The 19,150-nt window shown below is 41.1% G+C and overlaps 1 protein-coding gene and 1 pseudogene across 2 annotated transcripts; one reads left to right on the top strand and one right to left on the bottom strand.

Annotated features, from left to right (window-relative positions):
- The first annotated feature begins 13 nt into the window (after positions 1-13).
- Positions 14-13,906, top strand: DERL2 (derlin 2). 2 transcript variants are annotated; one of them, XM_070395297.1, is made up of 7 exons: positions 17-151; positions 1,227-1,292; positions 4,684-4,757; positions 6,306-6,399; positions 7,538-7,733; positions 7,984-8,074; positions 13,393-13,906. In XM_070395297.1, the coding sequence occupies exons 1-7, from the start codon at positions 59-61 to the stop codon at positions 13,496-13,498; spliced, it is 720 nt and encodes a 239-aa protein (XP_070251398.1). In that variant the 5' UTR covers positions 17-58; the 3' UTR covers positions 13,499-13,906. The 2 variants fall into 2 exon arrangements, with proteins under 2 accessions (XP_070251399.1, XP_070251398.1); XM_070395298.1 differs by lacking the exons at positions 4,684-4,757; positions 6,306-6,399; positions 7,538-7,733; positions 13,393-13,906 and having other exon boundaries at positions 14-151; positions 7,984-8,069.
- Positions 10,343-10,968, bottom strand: LOC138994517 (glycine cleavage system H protein, mitochondrial-like; annotated as a pseudogene).
- Positions 13,907-19,150: the final 5,244 nt, after the last annotated feature.

The raw sequence follows: 19,150 nt of genomic DNA, 5'->3' as shown, positions 1-19,150 counted from the left end.
GCCGCTGGGCTGACTGGCGGAAGGGGAAGTGGGGCGGGGGAAGGCGGCGGTGGGGAAGATGGCGTACCAGAGCCTCCGGCTGGAGTACCTGCAGATCCCACCGGTCAGCCGCGCCTACACCACCGCCTGCGTCCTCACCACCGCCGCCGTGGTGAGCAGATGCAGCGCCGGCTTCTGACGATCCGGGCTGGGAATAATCGGGTCCCGGGGAGTTGGGCTTGGGCCTCGGGGAAGCCCAGATGGTTGGGTCTCAGGGTGGGTGGCGGTGGACAGGGCGCACTCTGGGCTTCGGAATTGCTTTCAGACTGATTAGCCGGGGACCCGGGAAGGGAGTGCCGCTGCGGGAGGGCTGGAGGATCAGGACTGCGGGTCAGTTTCTGAGACATGAAGGCCGGACCTGTCGCAAGTCAGGGCGGCGCGGCGGGAGCCGCCCACCCAGAAAACGTGTCTGGGGACCCGGGCGATGGCCAAGTGGCACCAATGGCCAAGTGGTACCGCGGTGACTAGTGGGGGAAAGTCCGCCTATGAAGAAACTTAGCTATGGAGGATAGAAAGCTGGAAGTTGTCCAGAGGCAAGAGGCTTAAAATAAACAGTGTGAATACAGAGGTTGGCTGGAAGCAGGGTCTTGAGTATTGTTTCTCTTTAAAAAATATATTTTTATTGATTTTAGAGAGGAAGGCAGAGGGAGAGGGAGAGATAGAAACATCAATGATGAGAGAGAATCATTGCGGGGCTGCCTCCTGCACGCCCCCCACTGGGGATCAAGCCGGCAACCCCGGGCATGTGGCCCGACTGGGAATCCAACTGTGACCTCCTGGTTCGTAGGTCGATGCTCAACCACTGAGCCACCCTGACTGGGCCGGGCTAGTCTCATTTCTTTTGAGTGAGATATGTTGCTTCACCCAACTGTGATGGGCAGATTCGGAGCAGCCGCTCTTACTTGCCCCATATCTAAGATGTGTATCACCACCTGCCTCCCATGCCTTCAGGCCAGCCTCAACTACTGCAATTTAGAACAGACTTTCATTCTGTGTTGGGTATTGAGGACACAGAATTGTACCAGTCCTAGAGAATTCTTTACCAGCCCCTCCTGGCGCCTTTAAAGGATTCAGTCTAAGTGACTGAGAGTTGGAAATTGCCAGCCCTACTAATCCTTCTTTCATCGTAGATGATGAAATTTTACTTCTTGATTTGATTTGCTTAAGGAGCTCTTTCTCTATTTCAGCAGTTGGAATTGATCACACCTTTTCAGCTGTACTTCAATCCCGAATTAATCTTTAAACACTTCCAAGTAAGTGGTCCATGGCAGTCATGATGTTTCAGTTTTTAAACGTGTTTTTCTTACTTTTTAATAGCAAAGCCTGCTATATGCTACCTCAGAAAAGAATGCAGAGAAATCAGTGGGAATGTCTGATTATAAGTCTTATTGTGGGAGGTATAAACAGTGTTTCTGTGGCCTCATTGGGAATGTTTAAGAGATTCTCAAGCTCCTCCTCATGTACTAAGTCAGAATAACCAAGCTTAGGAATTAAGAATCTGTGTGGAGTTTTCTAAAGTTCCCTGCATGGATTTGCTTTGATGTGTCCAGTTCCTATATTTATGAATCACTAGTTCAGAGTTAATATTGTATTTGAGAGACTGACCAGGGAGAATCTCACAAGATGCCCTTATTTTGTGCATTTACTGCCTGGTGCACCCACCACCTGGGTGTTATCACCATTGTCCAGTTCTGGAATTCAGCTCTATCAGTGCATTTTATTATTCATTTATTTATTTTCAAATTGTAAGAGAAAGTTTATTTAGAAAGTGACAAGCTCTGATGGGTAGCTCAGTTGGTTAGAGCGGTGTCTGGTTACACCAAAGTTGCGGGTTTGATCTCTGGTCAGGGTACATACAAGAAGCAACCAATGAATGCATAAATAAGTGGAACAACAGGTCTATGTTTCTCTCTCTCTCTCTCTCTCTCTCTCTCTCTCTCTCTCTCTCGTCAATAAATAGCCCTGGCTGGGTGGCACAGTTAATTGGAGCATCATCTTGTACATCAAAAGGTTGAAGGTTTGATTCCCGTTCAGGGCACTTACCTAGGTTGGGGTTCAATTCACGGTCAGGAGTATACAGGAGGCAACCAAGCAATGTTTCTCTTTCACATTGAGTTTCTCTCTCTCTCTCTCTCTTTCTCTTTCTCCTCCCCATCCCTCTCTCCCTCCCTCCCTCCTTTTCTCCCTCTCCTTCCCTCTCTTCCTTCCTCTCCCTAAACATATCCTTGGGTGAGGATTGAAATAAGTAAGTAAATAAATAAATTTTAAAAATCAATAAATAAAGTTTAAAAAAATAAGTGATCCAGCTGGGCTGCATAGGCTCAGGAAACAAGTTATAGAAGTAAAAGAAGGACCCTTGGAGCTTAGGAGAGGGAAAGACAAAAGTAACAGTTGCCGGGGGCGGGGGGGGGGGTGGGGGGGGGGAGTGGGGGGAGGGAAAGGTGTGAGCATGCCCCCAGGAGGGAAAGACCCTTAACTCTATTAGTGCTTTTATTTTATTTACTTATTTTTGAACTTTTATAAGAATTTCTTTAAGCCAAACTGACAAAATATGCCAGTGTGGGGGTGGGGAGCAAGATCTCAAATGCTCTTTCCTCTATTAGTGCTTTTAAGGTGATCCATCAAAAACTCAAAAGATTGACATCTTAAACGACATGCCAGTTTGGTAGATTGCAGTGGAAGGTAGTCCTTTCCAGTAATTACAGTGCTAAAAGAGAGATGTCTTTTCCTGCTCCAGGATGTTCACATAGGCTATAGTTGGAATGGGAGAGAGACCCAAAAACCAGTAATTCTGCCTCTATACATGCTATTCACTCTGTTTCAAGTGTGTTTCATTCACTTTATACCCACTGAACTCCAGCTTGCCTTTCAAAAGAAGCTTTTATGTAACCATCTCTTTTGTGTCCCTAGGGTATTTGTAAATGCTTCCTTTAGAGCAGCAGTTCTCAACCTGTGGGTCGCGACCCTTTGGGGGTTGAACGACCCTTTCACAGGGGTCGCCTAAGACCTTTGGAAAACACATATAATTACATATTGTTTTTTGTGATTAATCACTATGCTTTCATTCTGTTCAATTTGTAACAAAATTGGGGGGCACCACAACATGAACTGTATTAAAGGATCTCGGCATTAGGAAGGTTGAGAACCACTCCTTTAGAGCATCTCCTGTCTCAGACTTGCACTTGTTTATATGCTTGTGTCCTGGCTAGATTGCGGGCTCTAAATCTAGGACTGCAGAGCTGAATTGTTTCAACTTTATTAGTTAGCAATTCTTAAGAGTTTAATAATACTTAAAGCAGCCCTGTGGACTCTTGTCATGTCTTCTTCCTTTGATACTCATGGCCGTTGCTTGGTGCTGTAGCTCCACCCAAGTATTGCTTCAGGTTAATAATTGCTTGGCTTGATTTTGCCTGGAGTTAAACTCTTGATACTGTGAATCTGCATTAGGAGTTAGAAGTTTTAGGTTGGAGTTCAGAGTCTCCCTTTACAATTTATGTGTTCTGGGCAAGCCATTTTAAAAGTATTCTTAGTATGAAATGGGGATGGTGGAAACAAGATTAAGATCACATGAGCTACTAGAATATGTTAAACTGCTTTAAAATGTTAAGTGCTCTACCATTGTGAAAAGTTGTTTTTATTGTGAGCTCCATGGGTTGGGTAGGGAAGAGTAATTTTCAACAAGAACATGAGTGTCCTTATATCTACCAAGTAGACTCTAGTTATTAGAGCATTAGGTCTTTACTTATAGGAAGTTGGCTTTTTTTTTTTTTTAATGCATTCATTGGTTGCTTCTTGTATGTGCTCTGACTGGATATCGAACCCACAATTTTGGTGTATTGGGACGATGCTCTAACCAACTGAGCTACCCAGCCAGGGCGGGAGTTAGCTATTTGTTCAGACTAGAATTTGAATATTTGCTTTACAATGACTCTTTACTCTGGGTGTTGTGGGCTACTTAATATAGAAACACTTTTTAGTAATTTGTATTAGATCCCTGGAGTTGTTCTCTGGTGTCTCAAGACTATTCATTAAATTGTGATACTACATATATGACAGCACTGTTTTCTAATATGTAAATTAACCTAGTCTTTTCATCAAATTTTTTCCTATAATTTGCCTAACCATGCGGTGTGGGCTTTTTTTTTTCTCCCAAATTATAAGAGAAAGTTTATTTAGAAAGTTACAGAGGTAGTAGAAGTGAGCCAGCTGGGCTGTGTAGGTTCAGGAAACAAGTTACAGAAGCAGAAGAAAAGGACCCTTGGAGCTTAGGAGAGAGAAAGACAAAGGTGCCAGGTGCCCGGGGGGAAGAAGAGGGAACCGGAAAGGCTCAGGAGCAGGTGTGCTCCCGAGAGGGAGAGTGCGCAGGTGTGGGCTTTTTTTTGTTTTGTTTTTTTAAAGACAATCGCAATTTCAAGATTTCTGTCCTATTATCGTTACAGATTTCAGGAGTTGAGTGACATCATTCAGACTTTCAAAATCCAGTGTCAGATTTTGTGCCCCACTTTTTGGTCCAGAACATCGTATCACCTAGCCATGGCCTTTCAACCATCATAGTCAGAGGATATCTCTTTTGTCTTAATATGGAAGTGTTTCTTGGTATATTTACTTAATCTACCTCTCTCTTGATTTTTTTTCTTTTAACAGATATGGAGGCTAATCACCAATTTTTTATTTTTTGGGCCTGTTGGATTCAATTTTTTATTTAACATGATATTTCTGTATCCTTTATTAAGTGGGGTTAGCATAAAAACTTTAGGTTCACTTAGGAAATACAATACTAAGTTGAAACTATTAATCCTGTTATTTTTGTTACCATGTTATTTTTTTAAATATATTTTTATTCATTTCAGAGAGGAAGGAAGAGAGAGAGAAATAGAAACATCAATGATGAGAATCATTGATTGGCTGCCTCCTGCACACCCCCTACTGGGGATCAAGCCTGCAACCTGGACATGTACCCTTGACCAGAATCAAACCCAGGACTCTTCAGTTCACAGGCCAACGCTCTGTCCACTGAGCCAAACCAGCTAAGGCTTTGTTAACATTTTAGCTGTAACTTCTAGGTACTGGTTCAATAGTGCAGAGTACTTGGTCAGATAGTAATGTTTTGAAGGTGTTTGTAGGTCACTGCTGGTTCAAAGGGGAGGTAGCTATAATAATAAAAGTGTAATACGCTAATAAAAGTGTAAAAGCTAATATGCTAATTCCTTCCCCCTGCAAGGGAAGCCCAGGTCCCAGGTGCCTGCCAAGGGCCGGAGGGAAGCTCAGGCTCCGGGTGCTGGAGGAAAGCTGGTGCCAGCAGCCAGGGGAAGGAAGGCCTACTCTGGCATGAATTTTGTGCATCAGGCCTCTAGTTTAACCATAAAATGATTACATGTCTGCCTCTAAGTCACTTGCAAATCTGATCAAGGGAGAGGAGTGATTTGATTGATGCGTGCTTAGAAAGTAACATCAGCAGAAACTAAGTAGTAAAACACAAGATGAATATAGTGATAATTGATAGAGCTTTGATACAGGTCTGGGAGTGGATTCATGAAGAATGGAAACTTGAGATCTTGTATCTTAGTTGCTGGTTCTACTGGCTGAAAAGACAGAGCCATAATGTCTGCCAGGCTTGCCATTCCAGTTTATTGAGAGACAGGAAGAGTTGTGCTCTGGTCATATGGTAATTGGGGCCACTGAGCAGATTTTCCTCCTCCACCCTGACCCTCTGGAAAGAGGGCAGGGACAGCTCACCTCAGCCTGCAGTAGCCTGAGAGCCATGTAGGGGGTGACAGGATTCCTGCTCTAGGATGGATTCCTGTGTCTCCTATATGGTATATTCTGGTAAGTTTCTAATAATTAAATTTTTTCATCAAAATGCAGCTTCATTGACTGAGGTATAGAAATACTCTACCAGCCTGAAGAAGTAGATTACCAGTCAAGGCTTCTTGATCCAGATTTCTTCCAAGTTAGGTGTGCAAAAGCAAGGGTGACGTAGACTGTGGTGTGGCTGGACATGAGAAAGATGATACAAGTTTGAAAAGGTTTAATAGGTGACTGGAGGCATGTTTATCCAGCATCTGGCTTGATTCCCCAATTAGGGACAGTTTTTGTAAAATATGAAGTTGCATAAAATGTAGAGAGAAGTAACCATCCTACCACTTACAAACATTCTTACAGAATGACTTATAAATGATGTGGAGTCCAAGTATTCTTACGTGATACATTAAATTTTACTTTCTTCATGTTTGTGTGCTTAACATTTTCTTAACCTGAAACTTAAGATACCGTTACTGTCGAATGCTAGAAGAAGGCTCTTTCCGAGGCCGGACAGCAGACTTTGTATTTATGTTCCTTTTTGGTGGATTTTTAATGACTGTATCCTTCAACAAATAGAACAAACATAGGAAAATGTACCAACCTCTCTCTTCCTAAAGTTTTTCATCTGTCTCCCACAATTCACTAGATATTCTGAATAAGCAGAGACCTCCAGATTTTAGCTTGAGGGTACTACTGTTTATTGTACAGCACACTTTATGTGACAGTTTCTAAGCCTAGTGGTTAGACAGGATGCTTTTCTACTATGAGCACGTCAGAGGAACTTCTAACCAAGGTGGGTTACTGTCTGCTAGTGGATAAATGGATAAAGATGTGATATATCTATACACATATATATGTGTGTATGTACATACACTGAGTGGCCAGATTATTATGACCGGCCAGATTATTAAGACCACCCCATCAATACTTTATTGACACTTCCAAAAATACTGAATATTGAAAACTTCCTAAGCAAATACTCTCAAGGTTTTATTATTATTATTATTATTTGCATAACTAATTCACTTCATTGTACTGATGGAGTGGTCATAATAATCTGGCCACTCAGTGTGTGTGTGTGTGTGTGTGTATATACTCCGCAAAAAATGTATACATACACTTTAACAGCATTTTCAGTTTTGAAAGTGAAATGTATTTTAATAAACACTGCCTTTATAATTATTCAAAGTATGTGTATACATTTTTGGGATACCCTATATTATTGTTCATGGTGTGCTTCACTTCTAAATAAAGTTGGTAAGACATTTATTTGGTTACTACCAAAACTGATAAATTATTTTAAAAAAGAAGGAATTGTCAACCATATAACAGACTTGAATGTAGTCCGTCTGACACGATGGTTTTGCTGCCGTTGGCTTTATTCACCCTCTGTAAAGGTGCTAATGGTGAGTGAACTTCAATTCAATTATTGACCAAATAATTAACACATTTTCCAAAAAGACAAAAACTTCATGAAAGCAGAATAACACTTTGAAATCCAGATAATTTGGCCTAAGCAGGTTTTTGCCTGATTGCTCTGGGGAATTATTTTCAGGCCTTTTTCTTCTAAAGATGTAAGTAACTAATGCTTAGCTTTCCTAACTCAGACTTTTGTTAGAACACAATCTTTAGTTCTTTTGCACAGTCTTCCCTATTACATTTTAATGTTGATATTTTCCTTAATGCCATCTGCTAGATTTTTGGTTTGTTTGTGAGCTTAGTTTTCTTGGGCCAGGCCTTTACAATAATGCTTGTCTACGTGTGGAGCCGAAGGAACCCCTATGTCCGCATGAACTTCTTCGGCCTTCTCAATTTCCAGGCCCCCTTTCTACCCTGGGTGCTCATGGGCTTTTCCTTGTTGTTGGGGAACTCAATCATTGTGGACCTCTTGGGTAAGAGTCTTATTACTGCTTTTCTATCACGTTACTTATAAACTTATTTTGTCACTATTTTTCATTTTTGGCCTTCATATAATAGCTATTACGGGATTATTTAATAGTTATATGCTCAAAGATTGTAATATTAGTTTTCTAATTCTTACTATACTGATATTTCTTCCTAAATATAAGGAATTTGTGTTGGTAGATTCACTTGCAATTAAAATTTTAATCCTCTCCCTCCTTTATTTCTGGTTGACTTTAGGTATTGCAGTCGGACACATATATTTTTTCTTGGAAGATGTATTTCCCAATCAGCCTGGTGGAATAAGAATTCTGAAAACACCATCTATTTTGTGAGTACTTAACGCCAAGTTACATGTTTTGTTACAGGGTCCATGATCAGTGTTCAGGTCAGTAAATATTTACAGATTGAGCCATCTCGCGGCAGTTGAGGAGTGTTTGTGTGGGAGGAGCAGACAGTGCCAGGCTGGTGGCAGGAGGGAGGCTCACAGGCTCAGGATGTCCCGAGGCTGACTTGTTAACTGCTGTCCGGGATGACCACTAGCACCTCCTGCTCCAGAGAGGAGCCTGTGGGTTTATGAAGGCTGCTGAGTTTATAGAGAGGTAAGAGCAGAATGGGCAAAACCTTCTAGAGCAGCGGTTCTCAACCTGTGGGTCGCGACCCCTTTGGCGGTCGAATGACCCTTTCACAGGGGTCGCCTAAGACCATCCTGCATATCAGATATTTACATTACGATTCATAACAGTAGCAACATTACAGTTATGAAGTAGCAACGAAAATAATTTTATGGTTGGGTCACAACATGAGGAACTGTATTAAAAGAGCCAGAAGGTTGAGAACCACTGTTCTAGAGGAAAGTTTTTAATGGTGGAATTTCTGGCCTTCCAAACAGGTGGCAGTACCCTGGCCGGTGTGGCTCAGTTGGTTGGGCATCATCCCTTGCAGCGAAAGGTTGCGGGTCCAATTCTCAGGCAGGGTACATGTCCAGGTTGCAGGCTCAATCCCCGGTAGGGAGCATGCAGGAGACAGCTGATCAGTGTTTCTCTCTCACATTGATGTTCCTCTCTCCCTCTCCCTCTCTCTCTAAAAGTCAATAATAATTTTAAAATCTTTAAATCAAAAAATACAAACAGTGGTAGAGATAAGCCTTAGAGTAGAAATAGCTTTGGGCTACAAACCAGGTGTAGGCCGTTCCATCGAGCAGCCCTGTGATTTTAAGCAAGTCTCTTCTTTTTTGCACTTCATTTTTCCTGGGGATAGAGCTTTCATAAGACCTCTTTCTACTCTAGAATTTTGTGTCCTTGGGATATACTGTATTAAAAAGTTCACTTGAGGAATGAAATGTAAGTTTTTATATTATAAAATGTTGGTTATACAATAGTTAAACAAAACAAAGAAAGCAAAATTCTCCATAATCCCACCTCTTAGACATAACATTGTTAACTTTTTTATGTATTCGTCGGTCTTTATTGTCTGTGTACTTTTTAAAAATGCTTTTTGCAATCTTTTTAAGTAATGTGTCATAATTGTTCTTCCATCATAAATGTTCTACGAAATTGTGACAGCTACACAATATACCTGGTATGAATATAACCTAATTTTACTAATCCCTTACTGATGGACATTGACATTAGTTCTTGCTTTTCCCTTCTATGATTGGGGTCATGAATATCCCTGTAGCTAAATGTTTGCACACATCCATGATTATTTTCCAAGGTTAAATGCCTAAAAGTGGAATTGCTGTTTTGTTTATTGATAAATCGCCACCCAGAAGGGATGTTCAGGTTTACATTTCTACCAGCAACATATACAGTGTTCCTTTCCCACATCCTCGTCAAACGCAGGGGGTATTGTATTTACTCTTTCCTAGTTTGATAGCCATAAGATCGTGGACAAAGGATTTTCCCCCCTTGGGTAAGGGGGGAAAGTACATTGTCAGTATAATGCCCCATGACCCACCTCTTAGACATAACATTGTTAACTTTAATTGTGTTTTTTATAAATAAGGACGTTTCTTCTACAGTCAAAATCAGTAAGCGAACGTTAATCCTGAAACCCTGTTACACACTTGGAAGTTGTCCTCATTGTTCTTGATCCAGCTCAGCTTTAGAGGTTGCACTTAGTTATGTCTCACTAGTCTCCTTCAGTTTGGAACAGCTATTCAGGCTTTCCTTGCTTTTCATGACATAGACATTTGTGAAGATTATAGGCCCATTTTGACTAATGTTCTTTCACATTTAGGTTCAGGTTTTGCATCTTTGGCAGGAATGTTGAGAAGTGACATTGCATTCTTCTAATTGCAGCCTATTAGGACAGGATTTCAGGTTGTTGAATTTGTCAAAGTGGTAGTAATCACTGATTGTTTAAGGTGTCAGTGAGGCTCCTCCACTGTAAAGCTACACTTTTTCCTTTTTCTCTTTTTAATTTAATATATTTATATTGATTTCAGAGAGGAAGGGAGAGGGAGAAACATCAATGATGAGAGAGAATCATTGATCAGCTGCCTCCTGCACGTCCCCTACTGGGAATCAAGCCTGCAACCCGCTCATGTGCCCTGACTGGGAATTGAACTGTCACCTTCTGGTTCATAGGTTGATGCTCAACCACAGAGCCACACAGGCCGGGCTTTTGTGTATTTCTCATATGCTGCTTCACTCATTAGTTCATCTAGTTCTGAAAGGTTACTCAGTGTCATCTTGATCAGCCAAACATCTTCATAATAAGATTTGTTGACAAGTCCTGGATTTTCTGCAAGAACTTCATTAATTTCAGTTAATTCTCCTGGTAGAGGAGAGTTGAGTTCACGAGCAGCTTTCACACTTTTCAAAACACCGAACTCATCTTGTTAGTTCAATTTTGTCCCAATTTCAGGCAGACTACAGTAAACATCATCTCCCAAAGCTTCCTGTGCAAAATTGTTGATCCCACTGTTCCAATACCATTTTCTGTTGTTATCCATTCATGTTTCTCTGTGAACTTATGCACTGAGAGCAGATTGGGGCCAGTGCACAGCCTCCTACCATCGCCCTCCCTCAGGCCCCAGGACCACATGCAGGGTGTGGTGGGCACTGAGATGGCACTCACGTTGCAGGCCGCTGCCTGCAGGCTCCCAGCCCTGAGAACTCCATGTTGGTTCGCAGGAGTGCGAAGGTTTTCGGCACAGCTCCTATTAAAAGGTTTTAAACAGGTTGAGCGTGGTGGTGGATTTCGCTGTGGGCCTCTCATAGGGTACCCATGCAGAGGAAAATGCAGCCTTGAACCATTGCCCAGCTGTGGGCTGTGAGCACTGAAGGGGGTTGTACAGTGTGGGGGAGGGGAGAAGATTTTAAGCAGGTTGTGAAAAGATCACTGGGGGGCATCTTGGGTATGTTTATTGGGTAAGAGGATGGAGTAAGTGTGTTGTGTTCATATTAGAATTGTCCAAACCTGTAGAGAATTTTTGTAAGAGTTTATTTGAATCAAACTGATGACATCCTGGGAAGCAAGATCTCAAATGCTCCTGTTTTTATTATTAATTTGTAAGAATTGAAGGAGCTCATATTAAAATACAGATTCTTTTCCTGAGCCCAATATATAATAGAAGTTTTCAGATACACTTCTGATTTTATCAGCTGTGGGCAAGTACAATTAGAAATATGAATGTAAATAGAAGATGCTGCTTTAAAGTTTTTGGACATTTAATTTATTTAAAATTTTAATTGTGATTAAATACACATAACATAGAATTTATCGTTTTATACACTTGTAGGGCACAGTTCACTGGCATTAAGTACATTCACATTGTGCTTCTATCACCACCATTCATCCCTAGAACTCTTCATATTGTAAAACTGAACTCTGCCCATTTAACCAGCGATCGCCAACCTTTCAGACCTCACAGACCACCACTGGTCCACGGACCACCGGTTGGCGACCGCTGCATTAAATAATAACACCCGTCCCCTTATCCCCCTATCCTTTCACAACTACTACTTTCTACTTTCTGTCTCCATGAGTTTGACTACTCTAAGTACCTCATGTAAGTGGAATCATGCAGTATTTGTCCTTTTGTGACGAGCTTATTTCACTTAGCATACTGCTTTCAAGATTCATCCCTGTTGTAGCATGTGTCAGAATTTCCTTTCTTTTTAAGGTTGAATAATATTCCATTGCATGTATATTCTATTTTGTTTATTCATTCGTCTGTCAATGATTGTGGGGAGACATCCATGATAAATTTAGTGAAAATCAGGTTACAAAACAGAAGTGTGATCTAGGTTTTGTAAAATTAAATATATAAAAGTTTTGGAAGAAAAATAAAAACATGAAAAATGATGCCCTAACTGGTTTGGCTCAGTGGATAGAGTGTCGGCCTGCAGAATCAAGGGTCCCAGGTTCGATTCCGGCCAAGGGCATGTACTTTGGTTGTGGGCACATCCCCAGTCGGGGGTATGCAAGAGGCAGCTGATCGATGTTTCTAACTCCCTATCCCCTTCCCTTCCTCTCTGTGAAAAATCAATAAAACATATTTTTTTAAAAAAATTAGTACAGGAGGCTGGGCAGTGTGGATCAGTGGTTAAATGTAGACCTATAAACTAGGTCACATGCTCAGGTTGCAGGCTCGATCCCCAGTAGGGGGCATGCAGAGGTAGCCAATCAATAATTCTCTCTTGCCCTAACCAGTTTTGCTCAGTGGATAGAGCGTTGGCCTGTGGACTGAATGGTCCCAGGTTCGATTCCGGTCAAGGGCATGTACCTTGGTTGCGGGCACAACCCCAGTAAGGGGTGTGCAGGAGGCAGCTGATCGATGTTTCTCTCTCATCGATGTTTCTAACTCTCTATCCCTCTCCCCTCCTCTTTGTAAAAAAAAAATAATAATAATAACAATAATAATAATTCTCTCTTATCTTTGACTTTTTAATCCCTCTTCCTCTCCCTTCCTCTCTGAAATCAGTAAAAATATATATTTAAAAAATTTAGTAAAAAATTTAAATTTTTAAAAATTAAAATAAATAAATAAATAAATTAGTAAAGGAGCCCTGGCCTTTGTGTCTCAGTGGTTGGAGCATCAACCAGTGCACCAAAGGGTTCAATCCCTGGTCAGTGGCGCATACCTGGGTTGCGGGTTTGATCCCTGGTGCGTTCGGAAGACAACCAATCTAAGTGTTTTACATCGATGCTTCTCTCTCTCTCTCTTTCTCTCTCTCTCTCTCCCCCTTCCACTCTAGAACATCAATGGAAAAATATCCTCGAGTGAGGATTAACAAAAAAAACGATTTTTTTTTTCTTTTAGTAAACGAGGCCCTGGCCAATATGGCTCAGTTGGTTGAGCATCATTCCATGCATAGAAAGATTGCTGGTTTTATTCCTGGTCAGGGTACATATCCAGGTTGCAGGTTCAGTCCTGGTCAGGGTGCATATAGGAGACAACGAATGTTATTTCTCTCTCTGTCTCCCTTCCTCTTTTTCTCTTAAAATTAGTAAAGGAGGTAGAAGCTAACATAAATATGAAATAATTGTAAATACCTTTGAAAATATATAACTTTTTCATTTGTAGGCAGATGTAATGCTAGTCCATTGGTTGAAAACTCAGGGGATCTTTTCAACCTTGCAACATTTAGGACCTGAGATGATTCTGGGACTAAATTATATCGGTTTCCTGTTTTTTAGGAAAGCTATTTTTGATACACCAGATGAGGATCCAAATTACAATCCACTACCTGAAGAGCGGCCAGGAGGCTTCGCCTGGGGTGAGGGCCAGCGCCTCGGCGGGTAAAGCAGCAGTGCCAATAACGAGACCCTGCCGGGAAGGACTCACGACATACCCATTGGGATTCTTTTATCCTTTGTGTTGCAAAAGTGTGGACACTTTTGACAGCTTGACAGATTTTAACTCCAGAAGCACTTTATGAAATGGTACACTGATAATCCAGAAGACATTTCCAGCAGTTTGCCGGTGGTTCCTCACTGCACTGGTACTGAAAGTGTAATCTCTCGGAGCCAAAAACTGGAGAAACATACCCTGCCGCCTCTATCGAACAAGTACATGCGTGCTGAGTTCTGTGGTGAAAGGCAGAGCTCTTTCCTCCTCCTCCTCCTCTTTGATAGACGAGGCCGTGGTGTAAATGGAAGTTTCAGAGAGGACAAAATAAAACGCAATTCCATCTCTCTCTCACTCATTAAAGCTTTTGTGTGTGATCTTTTACGTGATGAGATTGTGTTCCAGCTCTCCTGCATAGGTCTGAGCTCAGAGCAGTTTACATGCCCACTCTTCGTGTGTCTCCACAGCTGTCGACTGGATTTCATTTCAAGATTGGAAATATGCGGCTGATAATATGTGGCTATAGATACATCTTACTCATTCAGAATGGCAGCTCCAGTAGGAACATTTGTTTATGTTGTGCAGACAGTTTGTTCTCCTCGGGGTTTTACAAAATGTCAAGTTGTCAGATAATGTGGGTTAGGGTGGTTCTTTTTTTTTTTTTTTTTTTTTTTTTATCCTCACCTGAGGATATTTTCATTGATTAGAGAGAAAGGGGAACATCGATGGGAGAGAGAAACATGCATCAGTTGCCTCCAGTATGTACCCCAATGGGGATTGAACCCTCAACCCTTCAATGATGATACTTTAATCAACTGAGCCACACTGGCCAGGGCAGTAGGGTGGTTCTTACACCAGCAAGAATTCAGATACTGGACAGTTCAGTTATAGGCAGAAAGTTAATGTGGCATCTTATTTATTCTTCATTTCTCCATTAAGAAATCCAGGGGAAGACACATCGCCACCTTTGTAAAGCCTCAGAAGGATCTTTAGACCGGGCATCAAGTTACAATGTTGACTTTGGAGCCAGATGAACAAGGTACCAGTTAGACAGGGATATATTTCTCCTGGGCCTTTGGCTGGTTAACATTTACTGTTTGCTTCATAAAAAGCTAAGAAGCTTTTCAGAGCCAAGTACCTGGTGTATCTTCCAAACTAAGTAGAAATTGGGTTCCACAGAAATAGGAACTTCATGCCTAGGGTTCAATAAATATCCAAAATATTCGCTTCCCTGGGTCTCAGCAGATTTGCATCACATGCCCAAATAATTCAGAGGACTAAAATGGCATCCCAAGAAAAGAGATTGTTTCAGAATAGTTTTAATGAACACCACATAGGCACAGGACTTCTTCCTAAGTAGTTGCAGACTGGTTAAGTGGTAGCTTTCTAGAGTGAGATTTCCCTCAAAGATGATGCTTTAGAATAAACAAAAATTCTAAATGGGACTTTTCAGATTTTGAAGTGAAATAGTATTTTAATGTCTAAATGGAATGTGCGTAAGGAATGGAATTTAAATATTTTAATGCTGCTAGTCGGTAACTTTGAATATGATTGTTGTGATTTAATAGAATATAGGTTAATGGGACTGCTTTTTCCCCCAAGTGGTTTAAAAAATTTAAATGCCAATCTTGGAATGCAGAATCTTTATGGGATTCTTTTTTTTTTTTTTTTTTTTTTTAAATATATTTTATTGATTTTTCACAGAGAGGAAGGGAGAGAGATAGAGAGAGTTAGAAACATTGATGAGTGAGAAACATCAATCAGCTGCCTCCTGCACATCCCCCACCGGGGATATGCCCGCAACCCAGGTACATGCCCTTGACCGGAATCGAACCCAGGACCCCTCAGTCCGCAGGCCGACGCTCTATCCACTGAGCCAAACCGGTTTCGGCTCTTTATGGGATTCTTAACTTGTTATGTCTTTATTCAAGAAAGCTTGAATTCAATTAGAAGGGTTTTTAAAAATTGTTTATTTTTTAAATAAGTTTCTCTAGTTTTATTTGTTCTCTCTTAGTTAACTTTGAGTTATTCAATTTATGGAATTCTTGTAAAATTTTAATCCTAAAATCTGTTCACTGAGTTCATTTAAGGAGGGAATGTCTGTACATATTAATGACTGGGTAAAACTGGAAACCAATTTTGAATTGATGACCTACACACAGTCAGTTATGGGATTTTGGTTTCTCTGTGCTATGAGAATTCCTAGTGGCAGAATTCCACGGTGGCAGTGGTCACTTCAGTCACTGTCCTCTTACCAGGTTGGCCAGTCCCACTACCACCATCCCTTGCCCTATGTTGTAAGCAGGTTACATAAGGAAAAGTCCTCACCTCTTCTCCAACTTACCTCTCAGTCTCAATTCTTCCAGAACACCCTTTTTTTTCATAATGCAAATCAACTGAAAAATGAGATTCAGTGTATGGAATTTTGTGACCAATTTACCTAACATAATTTAAGAGATTCTTGAATTCTACCATTAATAGTGATAAGCACACCTGACTAAGGCATAGTTATTGTGTTGTAGAAATACAATATATGTTCGTGGTTTTGTTTTTATTAAATGGACATACAAATTGCATCTCCCTAGGGCAGTGGTTGGCAAGCTGCGGCTCTCGAGCCGCATTCGGCTCTTTGGCCCCTTGAGTGTGGCTCTTCCACAAAATACCACGTGTGAGTGTGCACGTACAGTGTGATTGAAACTTCGTGGCTCATGCGCAGAAGCCGGTATTTTGTGGAAGAGCCACACTCAAGGGGCCAAAGAGCCGCGTGTGGCTCGCGAGCCACAGTTTGCCGACCACTGTCCTAGGAGATAACATTTTATATACATTTTGATATGGGGTTTACTATGATTTACATTTTCCTCTTCCACTTGTTCTTTTTCTATGTCGCTCTTATATGTCCCAATATCTTTCAAACTTCTTGTGTAGTCTTTCTAAGCAGAGAGCGCCCAAGTGTTGGATTTTGGTAAGGAAGCCCTCACTCTGTCTCTGGTGTCTATGGGAATTAGGAAATATTGGAGCTATTGGCATGTTGCATAAAGGGCTTCCTAGAATTGTCATCTGTCCTTGATAGCCTGCATTTTATGTTGCGGCTGTGTTTTCCTTTGACAGATGAGTGCCATCTGTGTTGTAGTCACAAAATGCCATTGTTTCAAGTGTCCTTAGGATGTCCCCTAAGCTATTTGCAGATTATATGAATTTGCATGAAAGCTGGTGAACTTTTTATGATCAAGTCATTTCTCTGCTCAGAAATCCACAGTGACTTCTTAGCCCCCATATCAAACGCATACCTTTTGCCTTTCCCTGAACCTTACTCCTACTTCTAACAGGAGCCTCAGTTTAGTTTCGTCAGTCCTTCAAGGCCTGACCCCTTTCCGACTCCTCAAGAAATTTTGTCTCTAAGGCCCATTTCATTGTCTTTCTTCTTTGAATCCCTGTAAGCTTCAAGTCTATGATATACTCCTACACGAAATTATATATTGTTTTGTACTGTTTCTAGCTGGTACATGTATATTAGTTTTGTCTCCCTCATAAGAATGTAAGCTCCTTACGGGCAGGGACCATGTCTTAAATTTTTGTATCCACCACAGTGCCTGGCATAGTGCTCGGCACATGGGTGCTGAATAAATACTTGGTTTTGATCAGCAAACTATTATCTGGTATTTTTAAAGAGAGGTTAATGGCCCAGCCAATGTGGCTCAGTGGTTGAGCATCAACCTATGAATCAGCTGGTCATGGTTCAATTCCAGGTCAGGGCATATGCCCAGGTTGCCGGCTTGATTCCCAGTGTGGGGCATGCAGGAAGCAGCTGACCAATGTTTCTCTTCCTTGTCCTCCCTCTCTCTAAAATAAATAAAAACATTTTACTTTTCTCTTATTTTTAAATCCCCACTCAAGGGTATTTTTCAATTGATTTTAAGAGAGTGGAAGGGAGGGTGAAGTGACAGAAATAGAAACATTGATGTGAGAGAGACCCATCTATTGGTTGCCTCCCGCACAGCCTGATCAGTGACAGGGATTGAGCCTGCAACCAAAGTATGTGCCCTTTACCTAGATTGAACCCAAAACCCTTCAGTCCACAGGCCAACGCTCTAACCACTGAGCAACTGGATAGGGCAATAAAAACATAAAAATAAAATGGACAGATTTCACATGAAAATAGTCATTTTTTTACTTTCCTTGAAAAGAATGGGACGGTCTGGCAATACCCAGCCTGCATGGCAGCTATTGCCCAGAGGTCACTAGTGGCTGCTTCTAGAGTCAGGGAATGTTCTCTATGAAGAGATTATTTTACTCATTTGTGTTACCGACCTGGACTTACGATCATGTGGAACACATGTCTCCTTCATTAACTTACTCGGGAAAGCACACTGGGAAAAAGGACCGAGGTCTGTCTTTTACATACTCCAGGTCCATAAATTGAGTTAACATTCAATTATCGCTATGGTTTGAATATTTGTGCCCCCACCCCAAATTCATAGGTTGAAATCCTAATCCCTGATGTGATGGCATTAAGAGGTGGGGGCCTTTGGGAGGTACTTAAATCATGAAGTAGATTCCTCATTAATGGGATTAATGCCTTATATAAAAGCTCCAGAAATCCCTACCCCCTTCCTTCACCTGAGGGTACAAGAAAGGCGCAGCAATGAAACAGGGAGAAGGCCCTCAACCAACGGCAACCATGCTGACACCTTGATCTTGGAATCCAAGCTCCAGAACTGAGCAATTCTTTTCTGTTGTTTGTAAGCTACCTAGTCTGTGGTATTTTGTTATAGCAGTTTTATTTGGTATTTTATTTTCCTTTTTAGTTTTGGGTTTTCTTTCTAAAATTTTAAGGGCAAGAAGTGAAATTTTGTCAATTCTTAAATACATATTTGCTATTAGTTCAACGTGTACTTTTTCAGTAACCCCTGGTCACTATACTGTCAGCAACTAAAGGAAAATTGCTTCAGATCTAGAGGAAGGGGAAAGGAGAATTTTTAACAGGTTTACGAATATAAGTGTCATGGAGATGACACTTCAGAGGATGCCTCAAATCCTTTATGTGGATTGAAGCTAATGATAAATTATTTTTATATAATTTCCTGTATGCAGAGCAAATGGGCTGCTTGCCAGTCTTTCTGTGTGAATTAGAAAATCGTCTAAGAGCTTTGAACTTAGGAGGGGACGGACAAACTAGTTTTAACCTACTTTCCCTTGCTGCAGTTCTGACTCTTCATTGATTGGTGTTTGTGTGATGGGTGTTGGGAAGCACTGTAGAGAACTTCAAAGTCTGGCAGGAATTGTTGGAGGAAAGGAGGGGGAAATACAATCTTAGTTCCATTAAAATCCCTCTTTCCCTGCTTGTATTACAGGAACATGCCACTCCATTTGGGATAGTCATTTTCTGAGGAGAATATAGAATTATTAGAAAATATATAATGCTTTCCTTTTCTGCAACTCAAGATGATCACGAGTATCCTTTTCAACATTCTGATTTTTTTTTTTTATCTGTGAATGACTTTAATTTTGGAGGCTCGGTTTCTTGTCTGTAAATTGGGGATTAATAGTATTAAATTGCTTAGAGGATTAAATAATTGCAAATGTTTGTGTTCCTCATTGATTTTTAAA

Source organism: Myotis yumanensis, unplaced genomic scaffold (genome assembly GCF_028538775.1).
Source record: "Myotis yumanensis isolate MYYU_CA2020_CCGP unplaced genomic scaffold, mMyoYum1.0.hap1 SCAF_16, whole genome shotgun sequence".
In the NCBI taxonomy this organism is placed as follows: domain Eukaryota; kingdom Metazoa; phylum Chordata; class Mammalia; order Chiroptera; family Vespertilionidae; genus Myotis; species Myotis yumanensis.
The sequence above is the reverse complement of the archived record's forward strand: the minus strand, read 5'-3'. Positions and strand labels throughout refer to the sequence as shown.

What these genes read in the sequence shown, in the direction of transcription:
- DERL2 (XM_070395297.1), top strand. Translation starts at nt 59, where the DNA reads ATGGCGTACCAGAGCCTCCGGCTGGAGTACCTGCAGATCCCACCGGTC. An exon ending in TAATCTTTAAACACTTCCAA is followed by an intron (nt 1,293 to 4,683) that starts GTAAGTGGTCCA and finishes TTCTTTTAACAG; the next exon opens with ATATGGAGGCTAATCACCAA. An exon ending in TTATTTAACATGATATTTCT is followed by an intron (nt 4,758 to 6,305) that starts GTATCCTTTATT and finishes CTGAAACTTAAG; the next exon opens with ATACCGTTACTGTCGAATGC.